The sequence below is a fragment of the Puma concolor genome, chromosome C2 (assembly GCF_028749965.1).
Source record: "Puma concolor isolate L17-30 chromosome C2, mPumCon1.1.hap2, whole genome shotgun sequence".
NCBI classification, from domain to species: domain Eukaryota; kingdom Metazoa; phylum Chordata; class Mammalia; order Carnivora; family Felidae; genus Puma; species Puma concolor.
This window is the reverse complement of record NC_141675.1, coordinates 154,203,968-154,226,230: the sequence shown is the minus strand read 5'-3', so window position 1 is coordinate 154,226,230 and position 22,263 is coordinate 154,203,968. Positions and strand designations below refer to the sequence as shown.

Here is a 22,263-nt window from a genome sequence, read left to right as displayed (position 1 = left end):
TATAAAAAATTTTTAAATGTGCTTTAAAGATAAGAATTAAAAATATTTATTTTTTCAGACTTTTGCTATCTTTTGGCCTTCAAGATTTCTAAAATGGCCAACAAGTTGGAAAAAACTAGATAAACACTTAAGAAATACAGCTCTTTCAAGCCTCAACTAGCAAATCTTAAGTTTGATTCTTTAAGACAAGAATCTTTAACTTTTTTATGACAAGTAGAGAATTCAGATTTCCCAGGAGCCTGGAGAGCACTCAGAGGCAGGGAAAGGATATTAGGAGAGAAAGCTGGGGGGGGGGGGGGGGGGGAGGAGGGGGAGAGAAGAGAAAGTTGGATGTAAATTTTCCCTTTGCAAAGCAGGAAGAGAGTTCTGTTTCTTTCTTCCCTAGAGTCTCAGGTAACTTCAGAGGGAAAAGTATGCCAGAAAATGGGTGTGGCCATAGCAACTAACTTAGAAATCTAACAGAAGAGTCTTCAAGAACCACTGGTCAAGGCAAACACACCCACATATATGGAGACACTTTCAAAGAATTTTAAAATAAATTTTGTGCTTTCATATGCAATGATATGCATATAAATACTATGCAATCATTAAAAAACAATTTTGAAAGGGGAAATGCTATTTTAATACTTAATGAAATACTTAATGAAAAAGAAGATGCAAAATTCTATATGCAGTAAGATCCAAATTTATTTACAAAAAAAAAAAGTAAATATACCTCTATACATTTCTGTGCATCTGTAGAAAGGAATGGGGACTCTTTACATTATAATATGGTAATCTCTAGGATATATGGATAAGTGAAAAAAGGAAGACAGAGGAAACAGGAGGAATTTAAAAACAGGAGGAATAAAGGAGCACCTGGGTGGCTCAGTCAGTTAAGCATCTGGCTCAGGTCATGATCTTGCAGTTCCTGAGTTCAAGCCCCGTGTTGGGCTCTGTGCTGACGGCTCAGAGCCTGGAGCCTGCTTCGGATTCTGTGTCTCCCTCTCTCTGCCCCTCTCTCTGCCCCTCCCCTGCTTGTGCTCTGTCTCTCTCAAAATTAAAGAAACATTTAAAAAATTTAAAAAACATATGACTTCACTCATATGAGGACTTTAAGAGACAAAACAGATGAACATAAGGGAAGGGAAACAATATAGAAACACGGAAGGGGACAAAACAAAATATGGAGAACAAACAGGGTTGCTGGAGGGGTTGTGGGAGGGGGGATGGGCTAAATGGGTAAGGGGCATTAAGGAATCTACTGAAATCATTGCTTCACTATATACTAATTTGGATGTAAATTTTAAAAAGTGAAAAATAAAGTTAAATTAAAAAACAGAAGGAATACAAATATATCCACATTTTTATTTATGTTTTTAAAAGAAAAGGAATAGTGGGGTAACAACAGAAGTAGGGAGATAACAGATCAGAAGGGGTGATTGTAGAACGTAGATTTCCTTGAATATCTTTTTTTTTTTTAACATTTATTTTTGAGAGAGAGAGAGAGAGCAAAGGAAGGGCAGAGAGAGAGGGAGACAGAGGATCCAATGTGGGCTCTGCCCTTTCAGCACAGAGCCCAATGCAGGGCTTGAACTCACAAACCGTGAAATCATGAACTGAGCCAAAGTCAGATGCTTAACTGACTGAGCCACCCAGGTGCCTCTCCTTGAATATCTTTTTGGTAGATTTGATTTTAGAACCATATCAAATTGTGGAATCACCAAATAGTTTGCATAATTATGAAGCAGAATGAAATGCAAAAGGAAAAATGGAAAAGCATTCCCTAAAAATCAAAAATCAAATGAAAACAACCCACTGTAAATTCCAGTGGCAGCAAAATTGTCAGAGACACCATTCCAAGAGACTTAAAACATGTTAATTTCACCGCATGTGCCTAGTGAAATACGTTCTTGATTACAGTGTGGGCATGGTTATTTTGAAGCTGCTGTGTTTATCCCATGGGATGAAACACACGATGAATTATGTTGGTGTCATTGAGAACTAGGATTTGGGGATGGAAGAAAGAAAATACAGAAGTAAGATGAGGTCAATAAAAATCCTGTAGTCCTGGGGGACCACCTGGGGGGCTCAGTTGGTTAAGCATCGGACTCCTGATTTCGGCTTGGGTCACAATTTCACGGTTTGTGGATTTAAGCCCAATGTTGGGCTCTGCACTGACAATGCGAAGCCTGCTTGGGATTTCTGTCTCCCTCTCTCCCTGCCCCTCCACTGCTCAATCTCTCTCCCAAAATAAATAAATAAACATTTTTTAAAAATCCTATAGTCTTGTTTGTGAACTGAAGTGAAAGTATGCATTTATGATATAATTTATCTTTAAAAATAAATAGGGGTGCCTGGGTAGCTCAGCTGATGAAGCGTCCAACTTCGGCTCAGGTCATGATCTCATGGTTTGTAGGTTCGAGCCCCACGTCGGGCTCTGTGATGACAGCTCAGAGCCTGGAGCCTGCTTTGTTGGGATTCTGTGTCTCCCTCCCTCTGCCCCTCCCCCACTCATGCTCTGTCTCTGTCTCTGTCTCAAAAATAAATGTTGTGTTTTTTTTTAATTTAAAAATAAATACAATGGGGCGCCTGGCTGGCTCAGTTTTTGGTAGAGCGTGTGACTCTTGATTTCAGGGTTGTAAGTTTGAGTCCCATGGTGGGTGTAGAGATTACTTAAAAATAAAATCTAAAAAAGAAAGAAGGCCCTCCCCAGAACTAAATCTGCCAGCCTGCCAGCACCTTGATCTTGGCCTTCCCAGCCTCCAGAACTAAAAATAAATACATATATTCTAATGTGACCAGCCCATTAACATTGAATAGCCCTAGTGCCCAGATTATGGTCTTCAAATTCCATACCACACTAAAAAGAACCAAGGCACCTTAAAAAAAAAAAAAAAAAAAATCTCAGGTCTGGAACATGAAATATACTGCATGAGCCTGGGACATACTGTCCTACAAAAGCAAGGAAACTACAGAGAACTAATAGTGTAATATCAGGAGCCACCTAAGATTGGTTCTTATTGGCCAAAGGTGGGGTAATCTGAGGATCAGTGAAGTAACCCCGTGGATTGAATCTCATCAAATATATAGACATCCAAATGTCCATAATGATACTTTAAAAAACAAAACAAAACACCTCAGTGATTAGTCACCTTTAGAGAATACTAACATCCCAGCACACTATTTCGAAGACTGGTAAATAAAGGCAAGGAAACAATTCTTTCTACCTTTCCTATTCTCAGAGCGACCAAATAGTTTGTGAGGAGGGAAGAGCCTCCTTATAAGAGCATTCCAATTACTGAAAAAGGAAGGAGAGGATTAGAGTACCACTGTTTTGGAAGTCCCAGTGAGTTAGCGGATCCAAGTTGTCGGTGGCTCGTAGCATGACAAGAGAAGCCATCAGACACTATGTACTTGCTAACTGACATACACACCACCGCCTACAGTGGGTTCTTGCCCAAAAAATCATACCCAGGTGTGATCCAATATTTGTTTTTAAGATTATTTTTCTTAAGTCATCTCTACACCCAGCACGGGGCTGAAACAACCCCGAGATCAAGAGTTGCACACTCTACCAACTGAGCCAGCCAGGCACCCGGTGGTCAAACATTTAGATCGAAAAGAAATATACGGGCAGCGGAACACGGTAATACCTCAGGGATGCAGTCAGCAACATCAGGCCATCTGAAACTCTACAGCACAAACAACCCAGTTTCTACAGCAAACAAATAGCGAATCAAAGCAAAAGAGATGAGGGAGGAATTTATAGAGTAAAAGAGATTATGAGAAACCCTCAACAACTAAAAAAAAAAAAAACCAGTTCAAAAATGGGCAAAGGACTTAAGCATTTCTCCAAAGAAGAACTACAAATGGCCAATAAGCACGTGAAAAGATGCTCAACTGAATGCTGGGAAAATGCAAATCAAAACTGTGAGGAAATACCACCTCACAGTCATTGGGATGGCTACTATAAAATAATAATAACAAGAAAAGAAAGAAAGAAAGAAAGAAAGAAAGAAAGAAAGAAAGAAAGAAAGAAAGAAAGAAAGAAAGAAAGAAAGAAAAGAAGAAGAAAAGAAGGAAGGAAGAAAAGTATTGAGAAGAATGTGGAAAAATTGGAACCCTTGGGCACCATTGGTGGGAATGTAAAATGCTACAGCCACTATAGAAAACAGTATGGAGGTTCCTCAAAAAATGAAAAATGTGTATGATCCCACAATTCCACTAGGTCTATACCCAAGAGAATGGAAAGCAGGGTCTTGAAGAGATCTTTGTCCCCCCAAGTTCACAGCAGCATTATTTACAATCGCTAAAATGTGGAAGCTACCCGAGTGAACGTCAACAGAGGAGTGGAGAAATATAATGTGTGTGTATATAGCACACACACATGAAGTATCATTCAGCTTTAAAAAGGAAGGAAATTCTGACACCTGCTACAACATGGATGAACCTCCAGAACATTATGCTAAATGAAATAAGCCAGTCACAAAAAGGCGAGTCCTGTATTATTCTAGTTTATAGTCAAAATCATAATGACAGAGTGTAGTGGTGGTTGCCAGGGGCTGGGAGAAGGAAAATGGGACTCAGTGTTTCATGCGGATAGAGTTTCAGTTTAAATAAAAGTTCCGGGGAGATTAAAAAAAAAAAAAAAAAGTTCTGGAGGTGATCAGTGGGTATGGTTGCATGACAGTGTACTTAATGCCACTGACCTGGGCACTTAAAACGATTGAAATGGTGAATTTTATGTTCTGTGCATTTTACCACAATAAAAAAAAAATAGAAAGAAAACCCACTGGATTGTACAATTTGAAAGGGAAAATTACATGGTACCTGAATAATATCAAGAAAGCTGTATACAAACAAGGTTTCTTAAAGACTAAGAGACCTATTAATCTCAATGTTTTGGACCTTGTTTGGATTCTGATTCAAGCAAACTTAAAAAAAAAATTATAGGACAGGGGCCCCTGGGTGGCTCAGTCGGTTGAGCGTCCAACTTCAGCTCAGGTCATGATCTCCTGGTTTGTGAATTTGAGACCTGCATGGAGCTTCTTGCTGTCAGCACGGAGCCCTCTCCACTCTGTTCCCCTCTCTCTTTGCCCCTCCCCCACTCACACTCTGTCTCTCTCTCTCTCTCTCTCTCTCTCAAAAATAAATAAACACTTTATGGGGCGCCTGAGTGGCTCAGTCAGTTGGGCATCTGACTTCGGCTCAGGTCATGATCTCAGAGTGCGTGAGTTTGAGCCCGTCGTCAGGCTCTGTGCCTACAGCTCAGAGCCTGGAGCCTGCTTCGGATTCCATCTCTCTCTTACCCTCCCCTGCTCGTGCTCTGTCTCTCTCTCTCAAAAATAAATAAACATTTAAAAAATAATAAATAGATGAAATATTTAAAAATTATTAGACAGTTGGAAAAATGAAACAAACTGGATGTTTATATTAAGGGATTATTATTTTTTTTTTTTGGTAGGTGAAATGTTCATACTGTGGTTAGGTTTTAAAAGGGATGCCGTTGTCTCCTATAAATACATAGTGAAATACAGATTAAATTTATGCTGTCTAGGATTTGCCTCAAAATAACTCATAGCTGGGGAACGAGATCAGAGGGCGGTGTGTAGAGAGAGACAGACAGGGTAGGAGTTGTTCATTAGTGAAGTTGGTTCACTGGTTCATGGAGATTCACTGTACTATTTTCTCTACATTTGTGTATGTTTGACATTTTTTATAATAAAATCCTTTCAAAGGGAAAAATAAGAAAAGTTACATATTTTATGCCCTAAAGAATTGAACCAGGTCAAGAAGACGAGCTAAATACACGCTTTTCATCTCTTCCTGCCACAACCCCATGGAAATGACGCACAACATATTTTAAAGCAATAACCCATAACCCCAGAAAGGATACCATGATCGTACCAGAACTTCCAAAGAATTTCTGGAAGATAAAAAGATCAAAAACAATGTTTCGGATTGATCGAGAAACCAGACACCAATAATCACAACCTAAATAACTGCAAAAAAATTGCTGGTAACTTAACAGGAACAGGGAGAGAAACCCCAAGCTCAGAATCAAGTGGACAGCAGGAGCGGAGCCTTGGGGCAGCTGTCTTCACATTTGGTTGAAACCATGGTCCTCAAACGTGGCCACACGTTGATCTGGGGAGCTTTGAACACTCCACTGCCCCAGCCACACCCATATCCGTGAAATCAGAATCTCCCGGTGTGGGTGCCTTACACCACATTCACCAGCAGATAGACAGGGACTCTGGTTTGGCCTGAGAAGGACCTTGTTCGCTCTGGCCTCAATTGTTGGTGATGACAGACTCTCTGTAACTTCCCTCCCGTCAGAACCCCACAGAAGTGATCAGTGAAGGACAGAAAGTGGACCCACAGAAGCAAAGAGCTGGGGAAAGTCACCAGCCAACAGGAGAGATTTGGAGACATTTGTTGAAGACAGAAAACAGGTGGAAGCATCTCTATGGGTGTCACAGCGCAGAAGAAGCCACAGCATGAGGTGCTTGGAGGAGCATTTGCCCCAGGGAACACAGGAGCAAGAGACACTTGAGCACAGGGGACTGGGTCATCAATCTCACCTGACTGCCCTCTCAACAGGACTCACAGCATCAGAGTCCAGCATTTTCCATCAGGCAGAAAGGCTGTGAATGAAAGAGTTGAGGAGAAATGGGGCTGGGACACCTGGGGTAAATGCCAGTATCCCAGGTAATGCCCTTCCAAGGGGAAATTCTGGAATATGGGAGGCACTTAGTCAAATGACTCCCCTCAGAGTGAAACCTGGCAGTCGGCAAGTCCCACTGATTTACCCAGAGCCAGCCTTTCCATTCAGGAAAGAAGCCTAACTACAGAAATGAATGTCCACACAAAACAGTAGGTTAGTAAAATAATCCAGCCTCCAGCATCGTGAAGAAAGAACAAGAATGACAAGCAGACCAGCCCACCCTGTAGGCTTAGTTTAATATGCAGAAGAGATGATACTGTGTGCCCATAAAATAAGAATGTTATGAAAATGGGGGAAAAATCAGAAAACAGTAAGTGGAAATTTAAAAAGATAATTCCATCATACAAAATTCAGTAAAAGAGCTGGCAGATAAGGAAAATCTAGGGATATTGAGGAAATCTCCCCAAAACAGAGCCAGAAGACAGATGAAAAACACACGAAGGAAAAGAAGATACCAAGGGAGTGTGCTATACAAAAGAATTTAAAACAATCCACTGGATCATTTCCCATAATGCAAATCATTCAACCCATGGCCTATCACCTATAGTTTCTTCCTCATTCAGGATATACTCCTACCCCCTTACAGTCCTGTTTCAGCAGGAAAAATAAGATAGACTTTTATACTTCATGGTCATCCCGGGTACTGACCCAAGGAATAAAGGGATGGAACCTTTAAGGATGTGTTAGTAACCTGACTGTTCCAATCACTATGGCTGCATAAGATATTACTCCACAACTTAGTGGCTTAAGAAATGACAATACTAGGGCGCCTGGGTGGCTTAGTTGGTGAAGCGTCCGACTTTGGCTCAGGTCATGATCTTGCGGTTTATGAGTTCGAGCCCTGTGTTGGGCTCTGTGCTGACAGCTCAGAGTCTGGAGTCTGCTTCCGATTCTGTGTCTCCCTCTCTCTCTGCCCCTTCCCTGTTCATGCTCTGTTAAACGTTAAAAAATTAAAAAAAAAAAAAAAAGAAAGAAAGAAATGACAATACTGGGGGGCACCTGGGTGGCTCAGTCAGTTAAGCATCTAACTCTTAATCTCAGCTCAGGTGTTGATCTTGGGGTGCTGGCTTCAAGCCCCACACTGGGTTCTGTGCTAGGCATGAAGCCTACTTCAAAAAAAGGAGAAGAAAAAAAAAGAAATGACAATATTAATTTTGCTCACGAATCCACAATCTGGCAGGGCTTGCCAGGGTTAGCCCATCTCTGCCACTCTCGACATCAACTAAGGTGGTTCAAAGGCTGGGGCTGGAGTGCTCTAAAGTCTCGCATGTATGTCTGCAGTTGGTGTCAACCAACAGCTGAGACGGCAACTGGGGTGTTGGCCAGAACTGCCCACATGTGGCCTCCCCATGTGGTGTGGGCTTCCTCACAACATGGCAGCCAGGTTCCAAGGAGCAGAGTGGGGAGATACAGACAGAAAGAGAACCAGTCACACAGCATCTCTTCCACCCCATTCCCTTTGTCAAGGCGGCACCATGGGAGGAGCAATAGATTCTACCTCTTCATGGGGAGTCACAAGTTTCCGGAAGAGCATATGGGACCGGAAATACTGCTGAAGCAATTCTGAGAAAATGCAATCTGCCACATTAACATAAATCACTAGCACCTGACCTCGGGAAGGCACGGTTCCAAAGATCAAAGTTTCTGTTTTGGTACTCTGAAACTCATTTTCGAAGTCATCCAACACCAATTCTAGACACTGCTCTCTTTCCAGAAAATGGGCCAAAGTAAAGGGATAAATATCAGTCCTCCGCGGCTCCCAAATCAGGTACTGCAACTCTACCCAGCATCCAGGCTACAAGCTCACCCCTGCCAAAGTGGCACTGTCTGTGTAGACATTGTTTTCTGTCTTTTGGAAGCCATCTGCCCTGCTCTTTTAACATGGTTCCCCACCATGACCCAACCTCCACCGAACTCTGACCTGATAACCTTGGAGCTGGTGAGTCCTCTTTCCTATGAATAGTCCACAAACATGCCATGAGCATTCCTACATGTGGATTTTTCTTATTGTTGTTGTTTTTTTTTTTTAATGTTTATTTATTGCACACCAGCAGAAGGGCAGACAGAATTCCAAGCAGGTTCCACACTGTCAGCGCAGGGCCCTGTTGGGGCTCGAACTCATGAACCGCGAGACCATGACCTGAACCAAAATCAAGAGTCGGACGCTTAACCGACTGAGCCACCCAGGCGCCCCAGTATTTTTTCTCTTGATTAACTGACTGACCTCAACTACACAAGTATCCTGGATTGTGTTCTGAACCTGTTGTCTTTGATCTTGGACCCAGGTCTGTGGACAGCATCCAGACTTGAACCTTTGTTCCAGGCCTGAGGGAGGACTGTCCTTCCCTTTTGCCCCCAGCCAGCCCTGCACCGGTCACCCGTCAGCCAGCATTTCTTATCTGCCTTCTTCCTGCTCTCTGCTGCTGATGCACATGCTAGACCCTCCAAGGAACCAGCCTGAATCAAAATAAGTAACTGGATTTTCCAGACGATCAACGCTTGCCCCTCTAAACATCAAAATCTTTCTTGTCTTAACCAGTGGGGGGTAAAAAAAAAACTTTCTAAGATGTCCTACACTATATTCTTCTTAAAGATAATATCCAGGAGTGCCTGGGTGGCTCAGTCGGTTGAGTGTCCGACTTCGGCTCAGGTCATGATCTCACAGGTCGTGAGTTCAAGCCCCGTGTTGGGTTCTGTGCTGACAGCTCAGAGCCTGGAGCCTGTTTCAGATTCTGTGTCTCCCTCTCTCTCTGACCCTCCCCATTCATGCTCTGTCTCTCTCTCTCTCTCTCTGTCAAAAATAAATAAACATTTTAAAAAATTAAAAAAAACATAATATCCAGAATAAACTTGGCCACCTTCAGGTAATAAACTGTCACCATTACCGTTCTTTCTTGCTAAGTGAGGTGTTATTACAAGAAAAGAAAGAAAAAGAGAAATATACTGATATTTTTGCTCCTAGAAACTTAAATTCTAGAAAAGGCTAATATTCTCATATTGTATCCATTTATGTACCTCTGATAATGAATTAATTTTTAAATTTTTTTAATGTTTATTTTTGAGAGGGAGAGAGAAACAGAGTGCGAGCAGGGGAGGAGCAGAGAGAGAGGGAGACACAGAATCGGAAGAAGGCTCCAGGCTCCGAGCTGTCAGCACAGAGCCCAACGCGGGGCTCGAACCCACGAACCGCGAGATCATGACCTGAGCCGAAGTCAGACACTTAACCGACTGAGCCACCCAGGTGCCCCGATAGTAAATTAATTTTATGATTAAAATAAGTATAGGGGCGCCTGGGTGGCTCAGTCGCTTAAGGGTTGGACTTCGGCTCAGGTCATAATCTCATGGGTCCGTGAGATTGAGCCCCAAGTCAGGCTCCGCACATCAGTGCAGAGATTCTGTTGGGATTCTCTCTCTCCCTCTCTCTCTCTCTCTGCCCCTCCCTCACTTATGCACTCGTGCTCCATCAAAATAAATAAACATTAAAAATGGAATCAGTACAAAACCTGCCCATTCCAACTCAGATGTGCACAAATATGTAACATTTTTAGTTTCCATAACTGACCCATACTTCCTTATGAGCCCCGTTCCCACAAGTTGGAGGTGGGGACAGGGATGGACACGGAGACTAGGCAGAAGCTTGTCTCAGTCTGTTCTAATCAAAACTGGCCCCATTTTAGGTTGTCTCTGAGACTTAACAGCGTCTCTTGGTGGAGACAGCATCTACCATTAAGAGGGGGTGCACACCGTTACCCTGTTGGTAAAAGGAGAAAAAGTCCCCTGACCCTCTGGAACCTCGTGTCCTCGTCTGAGGAGTGACTGGTCCTAACTAGTGGGGTGCCCGGGACCTGTGTGGCAGGTACTGAACGTGGCCGGTGATGCCCATGGCCTCTGCTCCGTAGGTCAAATCTCGGCCATCTTCGCTTGTTGTCTGTCGATGCCAATGCCTTGAGGTGCCATCGGATCCTTGGCTCGACGGTCGGTCCCAGAGCCTGTGCTGTGGGATCACCTGGGTCAGTAACGTTGAAGACTCAGAAGCAGGCTCCCTGGCTCTCCCCTCTCTCTCGCTCTTCCCTCTGCTCCCGTCCCCTCTCTGGGTCTCACTCCTTGTGCAAGTGAGTGAAGTGCTCTCTTTGGCCCTTTGCCTGGATGGCGTATCTGCCCTTTCAACTTACCACTGGCAATGCATTACTACTCTGGCTCCACGCTGAAGGGGGGCTTGACAGTGGGCTTTGAATGTCCCAGGCCACACCAAGGCCTCCTGCACTGAGACTTTTCCAAACCTCAGAGTTGTTTCTTCGCCTTCCTAATATCCCTGAGGGGCACAGGGAGCCCAGAACCCCATCTGATTTCTCTCTCTCTCTCCCTTCCTCCTATCTCTACCCTCCTTCTCTGGGCACCTTCCTCTGACCCTTTCTGTCTAACCATACAGAAGACAGCCTTAACTCACATATACCCACTCCGTTTTTGTGTTTTTAAAGGGATGGGGGAGAGGGGCAGAGGGAGAGAGTCCTAAGCAGGCCCCAAACTCAGGGCAGAGCCCGACACGGGGCTCGATCTCACGACCCTGGGATCATGACCTGAGCTGAAATCAAGAGTCCGATGCTTAATTGGCTGAGGCACCCAGGCACCAGTGCCCACTCCTTTTGACTGTGGCTTTGACTAAGACTCAGTGGTCTTGAGTCTAACAGGCTGGCCTCTTGGTGCATGTGTAAGAGGAGTGTTTGGTGCTTAATGCAATCTTTTTTTTTCCCCTCAACAAGCCAGGATTTCAAAACTTTTGTCAAGGCTTTAAAAAAAAGTTGTTGTTTTTTTTTTTTTTTTTTTTTTTTTTTTTTTTTTTTATTTATTTTTGGGACAGAGAGAGAGACAGAGCATGAACGGGGGAGGGGCAGAGAGAGAGGGAGACACAGAATCAGAAACAGGCTCCAGGCTCTGAGCCATCAGCCCAGAGCCCGACGTGGGGCTCGAACTCACGGACCGCGAGATTGTGACCTGGCTGAAGTCGGTCGCTTAACCGACTGCGCCACCCAGGCGCCCCTAAAAAAAAGTTTTTAATGTTTATTAATTTTTGAGAGAAACAGAGCATGAGCAGGGGAGGGGCAGAAAGAGAGAGGAGACACAGAATCTGAAACAGGCTCCAGGCTCCGAGCTGTCAGCACAGAGCCCGACACGGGGCTCGAACTCACGAGCTGTGAGATCATGACCTGAGCCGAAGTTGGGCGCTTAACTGACGGAGCCACACAGCACCCCTGTTTTGCCAAGACTTTAAAAAGTCAATCCTGACATTTAAAGCTGAACAGTGATGCCTTTGTTCTAGGCTTCACCCACCCTGCACTCGTACTGTCGAAACACAGGCCGGTCTCGTCGAACCTCGTGCCACGTGGGAATGTTCTACCACACCGTGCAGTCATGTGGCCACCAGAGATGTGCAGCACTGAGCACTGGAAATATGGGCAGTGCCACGGGGGACTGAACGGTGCATTTCATTTTAATTAGTTTAGACCACAGCGTGGCTAGTGGCTGTCCTGGACCACGAGAAAAGCCAGCAAACTTCACGGCGCAGACCCGGGGGGACAGAACCTGCAGTGAGGGCAGCTGGCTTGCAAACCCCGCAGCAGCACTGTCCCCGTCACAATGGTTTGTTGCTCTGTTTCAGGGTACTTTTTGGTGTCAGGGATGATCTAGAAGGATATGGCCTATTTCTGTTCCTGCCAGCATCTACAGAGTTTATTCAAAGAATGCTGAGCTTGCTCAACGTGTTTTATAGAAGAAATCCAGGCTGCTAAAAGCAAGTATTTATAGAGAGATTGGTATTGTGGTTCTCTTTAGGAGAAGGACCGAGAGCTTGAAATCAGGAACATCTATGCGAATCGGATACTTAAAAATTTACATGACAAAGATTATCCGACAGGTACGCTTTATTTTTGCTCAAAATCTACTTGTAAGTATGTAGTCCTATGTTCCTACTTTATATCACGGAAATAATGGGTATTTTAAAAACATCAGTTTATTAGGCATTGAAACATTTTGTGATTCCAGAAGAACAATGAGCTGCGACATGGGGGAACAGGTAGGAGGGACTGCACGTGCTCCCTGGTCCTCCCAGCCTCTGCTCAGTCCCGCGTGCCCTTTCTGCAGGCGGAGTGAGAGGGCCACCTTCCGGCCTGGAGGAGAGTGTCTGGCAGACAGCGAACTTTCCAAGCGCATCTCTTAGTGTGTGGCTTGTTTTTTTTTAATGTATATAGATAATATATATTTTATATAATTATAGTATATATAATATATATAATATATATAATATTATAATATATAATTATGATTATAATTATATAATGTATTATATAATTATAATATATATTATATATTATATATTTTAAATATGTTTATATGTATTTATATAAATTATTAATTTATAATTTATTTTATTTATATATTTTATATTTGTATATATTTATATATATTAAATATATATATATTCATATATATTATATATATATATACACATATATTTTACAGAGACAGACCAAGCAGGGGAGTGGCAGAGAGAGAGCGAGGGAGGGAGGGAGAGGGGGGGAAAGAGAGAGAGAAAGAGAATCCCAAGCAGGCTCCGCACTGCCAGCACAGGGCCCCACGTGGGGCTCGATCCCACGAACCATGAGATCATGACCTGAGCTGAAACCGAGTCGGACATTCAACTGACTGAGCCTCCCAGATGCCCCAAAATGCACCCATTTTAAGTATGCAATTCAGCAGGTTTTGACCATAGTCCGTGCAGAACCTCTCCCTGCTCAGGAGGCCACCCACACGCCCCCTGCCATCACGAGTCCCTGTCCTTGTCCCTGGGACAACCACTGATTTCCCTTGTCACAGCAGCTTCGTTTACCTGTTCTCAAGTTTCCCGTAGGTGGGATCACACAGCACGTGCTATTCGGTCAGCTTCTCGTGTCCAGCCTAATACTTCGGAGACTCACCCATGCTGCTGCTGCCATCATCCGTGTGTCCCTCTTCATTGCTGAGTAGTACTTTTCCTTCAAGATGGGGTGTACTTATTCCCCCCACCCCCCCCACCGCCACCCCCCCCAGATCTGCCAGCATCAGGCTTGGCTCAGAAGAGGTACAATAGAAACACCCTGTTTTGGTAGAAAAAGTCACTACGTGCTCACTTTTAAAGGCAGTAATTTCAGGGGCACCGGGGTGGCTCCGCTGGTTAAGCACCTGACTCTTGATCTCAGCTCAGGTCGCCATCTCAAGGTCATGAGTTCAAGCCCTGCACTGGGCTCCATCCTGGGTGTGGAACCTGCTTTAAATAAATACATAAATAAAGGCAACAACCTTGACATTTTCTTGCCTTCCTTTGTTTGCTTCTGCTGTGTAATCCAGAATAACAGCCAGCAGAGATGATCGTACCAGCCATGGGGCCATTTAGATGGGATAACACTTTGAGGAAAGTGAGGTATAGATTTAGCGGTGGACGATCTAACCGCTGGTTACCAAGAGCACTGACGCAGGACGTCCCTGTGACTCACTCCCTCACGACTGTGTGTCTGTGGCGGGGACAGTGGGTCCTCCCAGAGCAACGTGGACCTAGCCTAAAGCCTCCTCGCTCTGGAGCCTAACACTGTGATTTGTGCAACCTTGGTGGCCCCAAAACGAGACAAAACAGGCAAAATGATAGGGAAGAAAGGAAACTGGCAAATGTTAAACATACATTGGAAGAAAAAATTTTAATATCTGGTATACTTTGTTTTACACAACAAATGTGTTATTTTCTCTGTAAAGTCAATATTGCACCCACATGTAAAATATGTTCCTTACACATAATGTACCTGTTCTGCAGTTTCTTCAACAAAATCCGTACAAGCAGACAGAAGTTTTTTGTTTACAAGCATGAAACACCAGGAAACCCAAAAATCAGATGTTCCATCTTTGACAACTAAGGTACAACAAATTTGATTTCTTGCAGTGTCTATTTACAAAAATAGACTATGAACAGTCTCTTACTCTACACAGAAAGTATTCATATTCAGTGAATAAAATACAATTTAAAACTATCTGTACCCAAAAAAATGGTTTTTTTTTTTTTTTTTTTTTTTGCTGCTTTCCTAAATTATAGGGTAAAAAGACAACTGGAAACGTTGGTCATAAAGAAAAATCCACCAGAATGACCTGTGCGGTTCCTCCCTGTATCAGCAAACTACCAAACCAAGAGGAGTCCAAGAAAAAATACGAAGGTAATTTTAACTGCTTTTAAAAGTGTCCTTTACTCTTACCTGATCTTTTTAAGGTGTGAATTACTGTGTGTGTGTGTGTGTGTGTGTGTGTGTGTGTGTGTGTGTGTGTGTGTGAGAAAGTACACATAAAACACATACATACAGGGGTGCCTGGGTGGCTCAGTCAGTTGAGCATCTGACTTCATTCAGCTCAGGTCATGATCTCGCAGTTTGTGAGTTCAAGCCCCACATCGGGCTCGCTGCTGTCAGCCTGTCAGTGCAAAGCCTGCTTAGGATCCTCTGTCCCCCTCTCTCTGCCCCTCCCCTGCTTGCACCTTCCCAAAAATTAGGGGGGAAAAATCATACAACATAAAGAATTATTATGAAATGAACACCTATGTGGCCATTCTCCTGCTTAAGAACTAGGTCATTTGGGGGCACCTGGGCATCTCTGTTGGTCGAGCATCCAACTCCTGATTTCAGCTATGGTCATGATCCTGGGGTCGTGGGATGGAGCCCCACGTGGGGGTCCGTGCTGAGCGTGGAGCCTGTTGAGATTCTTTCTCTCTCTCCCCTTCTGCCACCCTCCCCTACTCGCTCTCTCCAAAATAAAAAAATTTTTTCTTTTTAATTTAAAAAGAGCTAGGACGTTAGTGTTGCCCAGAACACGCGTGGGCCCTTCCTAAGCACTTCCCCGCCCCCCACCCACCAGAAAACAACCAACATGTTCAGTTTGCTGCCGGTCACTCCCTTGCTGTTCCTCCCCATGTCCTGTCCTCGTACACATCTTTAAACAGTATGTTCCGTTCTGATAAACTGAGTAGCAAACCCAAACCCAGCTGCGTAGAGGGCGACGCTCCCGTTAACGAAGACTTGACATAAAGACTCCAGGAGGAGATGCACAGACTGGCTTCAGCCTCCCAGGATGCTCCTCCGGGAGCACCGAGGAGGCCACGCAGCTCCCTGGGAGGCTGGGGAGCACCGGAGCCGTGGCGTCTACACTCCGGGACAGGGCCAGTCCGAATTCCCTGTGCTAAGATCAGCACACTCACCTCCAGCTCCTGGGGGGAGGTCCCAGCAGAATGCTCCTGGGGGGTGGAATGAGAGTCCCCAGCCGACCCAGGCTGCCGCTCACGATGGAGAGGGCAGCACCTTCATCGGGCCACGGGCAGGACAGGCCAAGGACATCGGGGGCCTGGGAGCTCTGCAGAGCAGGGATCCCAGGGACACCAGCCCTTGATGCTTCAGCCTCTTTGCGTCCGGGCTGGTCGCCCTCTGCCTCTGGCGCGCAGCTATCGTGCTGAGACCTCCCTTCCCCTGCAGGCTCCTGTCACCCCCTCCTCTGCTAGGTCTTGTTCTTAAACCGCGTCCTCCTCCTCCTCGGCCAGTGCCATCATCTCTGAGAGCCACATCTTGGGAATGGGTGCATGTGGGGGAAATGTGTTTACCTTCACCTGGAGATGTGATTCTGCCCTCGTACCTGATTAATAACTGGCTAGAAAGAAACTTCTAGGCTGGAGATGATTTCCCTCCAGAATTTTAAAGGCACTGCCCCACTGCGTGCATGCCACATTATTGCTGCAGGGGAATGCGGAGTCCCTCACGGCCGTGTGAGCACAATCGCCGTGAGAAAACTGTCCCCCAGGGCCCCGGGTCACCTGCTCCCCCTCGGCAGAGTGGGGGGCTTCAGGAGAGGCTCTGGAGGGGCCACACCTTTGGTGTGGGGCCAGACTGGCTTTAGAATGTTTCTTTCTTTTTTTTTTTTTTTAATGTTTATTTATTTTTGAGAGAGAAAGAAAGAGAGACAGCATGATTGGGAGAGGGGCAGAGAGAAAGGGAGACACAGAATCCAAAACAGGTTCCAGGCCGAGGTGTCAGCACAGAGCCTGATGCGAGGCTCAAGTTCACGAACTGTGAGATCATGACCTGAGCTGAAGTCGGATGCTTGACTGACTGAGCCACCCAGGCGCCCCTAGAACACGTTTCAATAACACAAAGGCTTGGCACGACTCACCTGCAAAGCCACCGTGTCTGGTGCAGTGGGCAGAAGCCAACAACTCCATTTTCACCTCCTCCTGGGGTCACTGGTCTAAGTTTTCCGCTTGTCCTTTAGTCCGTTTGTAATTCATATTCTCCTAGAAACTTCATCCGTTCATTTGATGGATGTTCATTGAGCATATGCTGTGCCCTGAGTACTGCCCTGGGCACTGGGGGTACAGCGATGAAGACAAACCGCCCTGCCCGCACATGTGTCCGCTCCAGCGCAGACAGACAGACACTGGGTAAAACAAGTAAGGTGTGCAGTAGGTTGAGGGCGTGAAGTGAGGGTGGGAAGACAAGTGGAACAGAGGAGGCTAGGGAAGGGCAGCTGCGGTGGGGCGGGGGGAAGGGGCCAGCCACGCGGACCCCCGAGAAGAGCATTCCAGGCCAAGACCCCATGGCCCGGAGGACAGATGTCATGGGGTGGGGGCGGGGGGAGCCGAAGAGAGGGGAGGGGAGGCCAGATGTGGTACAGCTTTGTAGCGTGCTGGGCACACGGGCCTTCTCTCTGGGGGGGGAGACGGGGAGCCGTGCCAGGATTCGAGTCAAGGAGGGACCAGGGAAGGTGACAGACCAGGGCTGGGAACATCAGAGGTGCAAAATGAGCAGTCTCCCCCAACTCGTTCACATCTGCATCAAGTATCACAGGGCACAGCTAACAGTCATTTAGAATTAACTAGAGTCTGCTGGCTTCTTCCCTCACCAAGAATTCTTAAAACAACTTCTCTTGCTAGAATTCCTAGTTCCCTGGATTAAAATGAGTAATTTTATTTCTGTGTGTTCATGGGAGAAAATCCTCCAACTCTGTGCACGCATGCCACTTTCCCCATTGTCCCTCCCAAATGGGCGGCCGGTCAGTAATCAGGTGGTGGGGCAGCCCGTCCTCGGGAGGCAGAGGGCAGGGCCTCCTGAGTGCCCGGGGAAGGACCGGGGAAGTTCACCTTCAAGTGGCTTTTTCATTAACAACACACTGTGAACGTCCTTCCCCGTCAGCTCACGTGTACGCAGCCCATTCTCTGTAACCACCGCCCGGAACCCCCTCGACGGCACGTGCTATGGTTTCTGTAACCATGACCCCTCGACAGACACCTGGGACGCTTCGCCATTACCAAACCGTGCCGCAGTACACATGCTGGGTGTGTGTTTATCGCATTGGGTCCTAGAAGCGAACTTGTTGACCATGTCGCCATCCAGAAAACGCTGTACCATTGACACACCCACCAATGGGGACCCGGAAGTTCCAATTTCCCTGTATTCTCACCGAACCTGAAATCACTTGTCCATTTGGATGGGTGAAAAATGCTCTCGTTGTTTTAACTGGTACCACACCCAGCTGGTAATGATGAACATCCGCTGATGATTTCTTAGCAAATGTTACTTCTTCTTTCATAATTTGGGTTCATAAATCTATTTACCCGGTATGTTCTAGGAAAGCCGAGCATTTCAGGCTCGTTGTCGGCACCTTCCCCTGTGTTCTAATGTTGGATGCGTTTGGTTTCTCACCTCTCGTTGTCCCTTTCATGTGCCTGTCGGGAGATGTCAGTAAGTGTGCTACACGTGCCACCTTGAAATAGAAACCGACTGGATTTAAACATCACCAAACAGGGGCGCCCGGGTGGCTCAGTCGGTCTGATCTCACAGTTTGTGGGTTCGAGCCCCACATCGGGCTCTGTGCTGATGGCTCAGAGCCTGGAGCCTGCTTCGGATTCTGTGTCTCCCTCTCTCGCTCTCTCTGCCCCTCCCCCGCTCATGCTCTGTCTCTCTCTCTCTTGCTCTCTCTCAAAAATAATCATTCAAAAATTTTTTACAAAAAGAAAAGAAAAGGTTAATGGTGCCTACGGCTTGCGGGAAGAACCCGGGGTGAGGTTTTTGCCCTCTTTTTTATACCGTATACTTTCCTGGGTGGCTTAAACTGTTCTCCAGGAGGATATATTATCTTTATAACCAGGAACATAACAGCTCTGGGGCTGCTGTTTAGTAAAAACTGGCAATGACCCCGAGAGACTGAAGATGCAAATGGCCAGACCGCAGACAAAAATAGAAGCCGACCCACAGGCTGCAGCAGGCCGGCCCCGGAAACCCTCTCCCGCCGGGCAGGTACAATCCGCAGCCCAGGACGCCAGCCGGCTGGACGTCACACGGCACCTCTAGGAACGACCCAGGCGGCCAAGCGAGGACTTCCCTAACCGCTGGCCCAGAATGGCCAGGATTCGATGGATAACCTGCCGCCTCCCTGGTTTTTGGTTCTTCTGTCGCCTTGGCGGCAACCAGACAAAGGCGAATCCGTACCCCCTGATTAATCGATCGCTGAGGGGGCCCCACTGCCAGCTGCCCACGGCTCTTCCAGGCCTATCGCCCCCATCAGGGCCCGCCTGCAGCCCTTCCTTTTCTCCGGCCGAAGCTTTCCTACTCCCCTGCCTGCCTTTGGGTCTCTGCCAAAGTGCAGGTGATGCGGCTGACTACCTCGCGGTGGCAAATTCATTTAGTCCCACAACTTGAACGGTTCTGTTAAGCCAAAGGGGACCATGAGGACAACCTATGAGGAAAAGGTTATGGCACTGGGGGGCCTACTGGCAGTGGGGTGAGGGAAAGAGACAAGCATGTCTCCGGCTTCTGGCTTGGGGTTCTGACCGCGAGCTGATGCCGTCCGTGGAGTCAGTAAAGGGAAGGCACACACGGGAGAGGTATGTGTCGGGGTCTTTGGGACAGGAAGCACACATGGTGGGACGGACGGAGGAGGGTTAGAAGATTCTGGAGGCGCGGGATAGGCCAGGGGAGACCAGCCGCGGATGCGGAGGCACCCCGGGGCCGGGAACAGCTGGAGCCATCACCCTGAGCCTCAAGGTGCAAAGGGAGAAAATTCGACAGAACCACTGAACCAGAGTATGGTGGCAGGAAGAGCTCGGTCCGTTTCAGCTCCGCCCGGGGCCTACAGGAAGAGTCCATCTTCCACCTGCCCTTCAGTCTCCTGCCAGTGCCTCCCATGAGCCCAACCCAGCAGGAAGCCAGAGCACGTGAGAGGTGGATGCAGGTGCATCCATAAGAGCCATTCTACGGGGATGTAGGGAAGCTCCGTGGGGGCAGGTGGGGAATAGTTAGCCCACACAGCATGGGGGTGATGAGTTCCATCTTGAAATTGTCCACTTTGAGGATCCCACAGGGTCTCCAGGTGGGTATGTCTCACGAGCAAGTCAACCTGGTGGTGTAGAAACTAAAAGAAAGACCTCAGTTGCAGAACTCTATGTGAGAGTCATCTAAATATAAGAATATTAGAATGGGGACCTCTCCCTGAGAAAGGGTGAGGTATTGGGGCACCTGAGAGGTTCAGTCAGTTGAACGACTGACTTCAGCTCAGGTCACAATCTCACGGTCCATGCATTCGAGCCCCGCGTCGGGCTCTGTGCTGACAGCTCAGAGCCTGGAGCCTGCTTCGGATTCTGTGTCTCCCTCTCTGTCTGCACTGCCCCCCCATACTCTGTCTCTCTCTCTCAAAAATAATAACTACACATTTAAAATAATAACGATCACTAAACAGACTATTTTTCGCATACAGATTTATCAAAGGAAGAGGACCATTTGGAAGTACGAGCACCTCCAGAGAACCCTGAGAGGCAAAGGGAGAAAAAAGATCAAGAGAAGAAAACCACTTTAGTGCCCGAAGAACAAGAAGTGCCACCAAAGAGAATTCAAGAGACTCACCCTGACAGGGAGGACACGCGGGAAGACGACGCAGTGAAGGAAGAGTTCAGAAGTCTGCAAGTCAGTGACGCGGGTGAGGGGCCCAAGAAAAACGCAGCTGCAAACGTCAAAATACCCTTCCGGCAGAGAAAGCATTACTTGTTCACGGAAGCCACCGAGAACCTGCATCTGGGCCTGCCCGCGTCAGGGGGGCCGGCCAGCGCAGGCAAGGCCCACGGGCTCGCGGAGGGACCGAAACCAGAACGTTCTGTGAGCGGGTACGAACCCTCTTTCGGCAAGTCTTCCCGACCCAAAGCAAAAGACACTTTCAGCGAGAAGAAAAGCAGTCTCATGGAGGAACTGTTCGGGTCAGGCTGTGCCTTTAAACATGACCCGACCAGCACGGCTGCCCCCAGGGGGGCCGAGGAGACCGCAGAAGGCATGGCGCACCATCCGCCTCCCGGTCAGGCCTCGGCCAGCAATGCTTTTGGAGATTCTAAAGTAACTGTGGTAAACTCCAAGTCGTCTTCGCCCACCGAAGAGAAAAGGAAAATAATTATTTAAATAGAAGCCTTATCCTAACATTCTGATTTGATATTCTCATTCTTACTTGCCTTCCATCTTACGTTAGCACGCGCGCGTGCGTGTGTGTGTGTGTTGTAGTACTTTGACTGACTGGATAAGTAAGGTTTTGTTTTATTATAATCTAATTCTAAAAATCCAGGGGCACCTGGGTGGCTCAGCTGGTTAAGCGTCTGACTCCTGATTTCGGCTCAGGTCATGATCTCATGGTTTGTGGGTTTGTGCCCCGCGTCAGGCATCTCACTAACAGTGCAGAGCCTGCTTGGGATTCTCTGTCTCCCTTTCTCTGCCGCTTCCTTGTTCCTGCCCTTTCTCTCAAATAAACACTTAAAAATAAATAAATAAATATCCATTGTGATTAGCCAATGAAAACATTTCAAATATAAAATTGTATCTTTTTTTCCCTACAAATGAAACACGTCCATTATCTTTTGGAAAACTGATTACATGGCTTTCATATTCTACGGACCTCGACCAAGTTAGTCACCAAGAACACACACGTCTCATATATATAACAATGTTCTCAGCAATCACGCTGGGTTTTAACTAAAAAACATGGAAGCAGCTGTGAAAGGGAACAATATGATCAGTAGACTCTATTAAAAAAAAAAAAAAAGGCACAGTGATTACCAAGCTTGGTTTCATGAAAATTATTTTTGAGTGCTCTCCTATTCGGTTAACCACGCCTTTGTGGTGACTTTCCTCATGTACACCTGAGATTCACTCTTTTTATTTCTACTGGTTGCATACACGCACCTTGACCTGTATTCTGTTAATCTTGTTCTGAAAGAGCATATGGGCCTAATCATTGTCCACTCCAGCCAGCCGCTCTGTCCTAACAGATTCAGGATACTGACAGCATCTCCTGTGGGGACAAGATGGGGGCTGGACTCCCAGTGCTAAGTAGCTTACTTACCTGCAGTGATTTTTAAGGGCCGCTTCTTGATAACGGAGACCGTGCTATTTCCAAAGAGGTGTAGTGGGTTAGAGTGTGATAACACTTAAAAAAATTGAGAATAGTAAAACAAAACTTTTAAAAGAGAG

At 46.4% G+C, this 22,263-nt stretch overlaps 2 protein-coding genes across 6 annotated transcripts in view; one reads left to right on the top strand and one right to left on the bottom strand.

Annotated features, from left to right (window-relative positions):
• Positions 1 to 21,221, top strand: part of LCA5L (lebercilin LCA5 like) — a 54,691-nt gene extending 33,470 nt beyond the window's left edge. For all 4 annotated transcript variants that reach the window (XM_086675989.1, XM_025912892.2, XM_086675988.1 and 1 more), the window contains 4 exons: positions 12,539 to 12,620; positions 14,547 to 14,647; positions 14,823 to 14,940; positions 20,513 to 21,221. In XM_086675989.1, coding sequence (XP_086532115.1) covers positions 12,539 to 12,620; positions 14,547 to 14,647; positions 14,823 to 14,940; positions 20,513 to 21,201 — 990 coding nt within the window. In that variant the 3' untranslated portion in view covers positions 21,202 to 21,221. The remainder of the gene's footprint in view (positions 1 to 12,538; positions 12,621 to 14,546; positions 14,648 to 14,822; positions 14,941 to 20,512) is intronic.
• Positions 1 to 22,263, bottom strand: part of GET1 (guided entry of tail-anchored proteins factor 1) — a 62,105-nt gene that overhangs the window by 20,374 nt on the left and 19,468 nt on the right. The window lies entirely within an intron of this gene.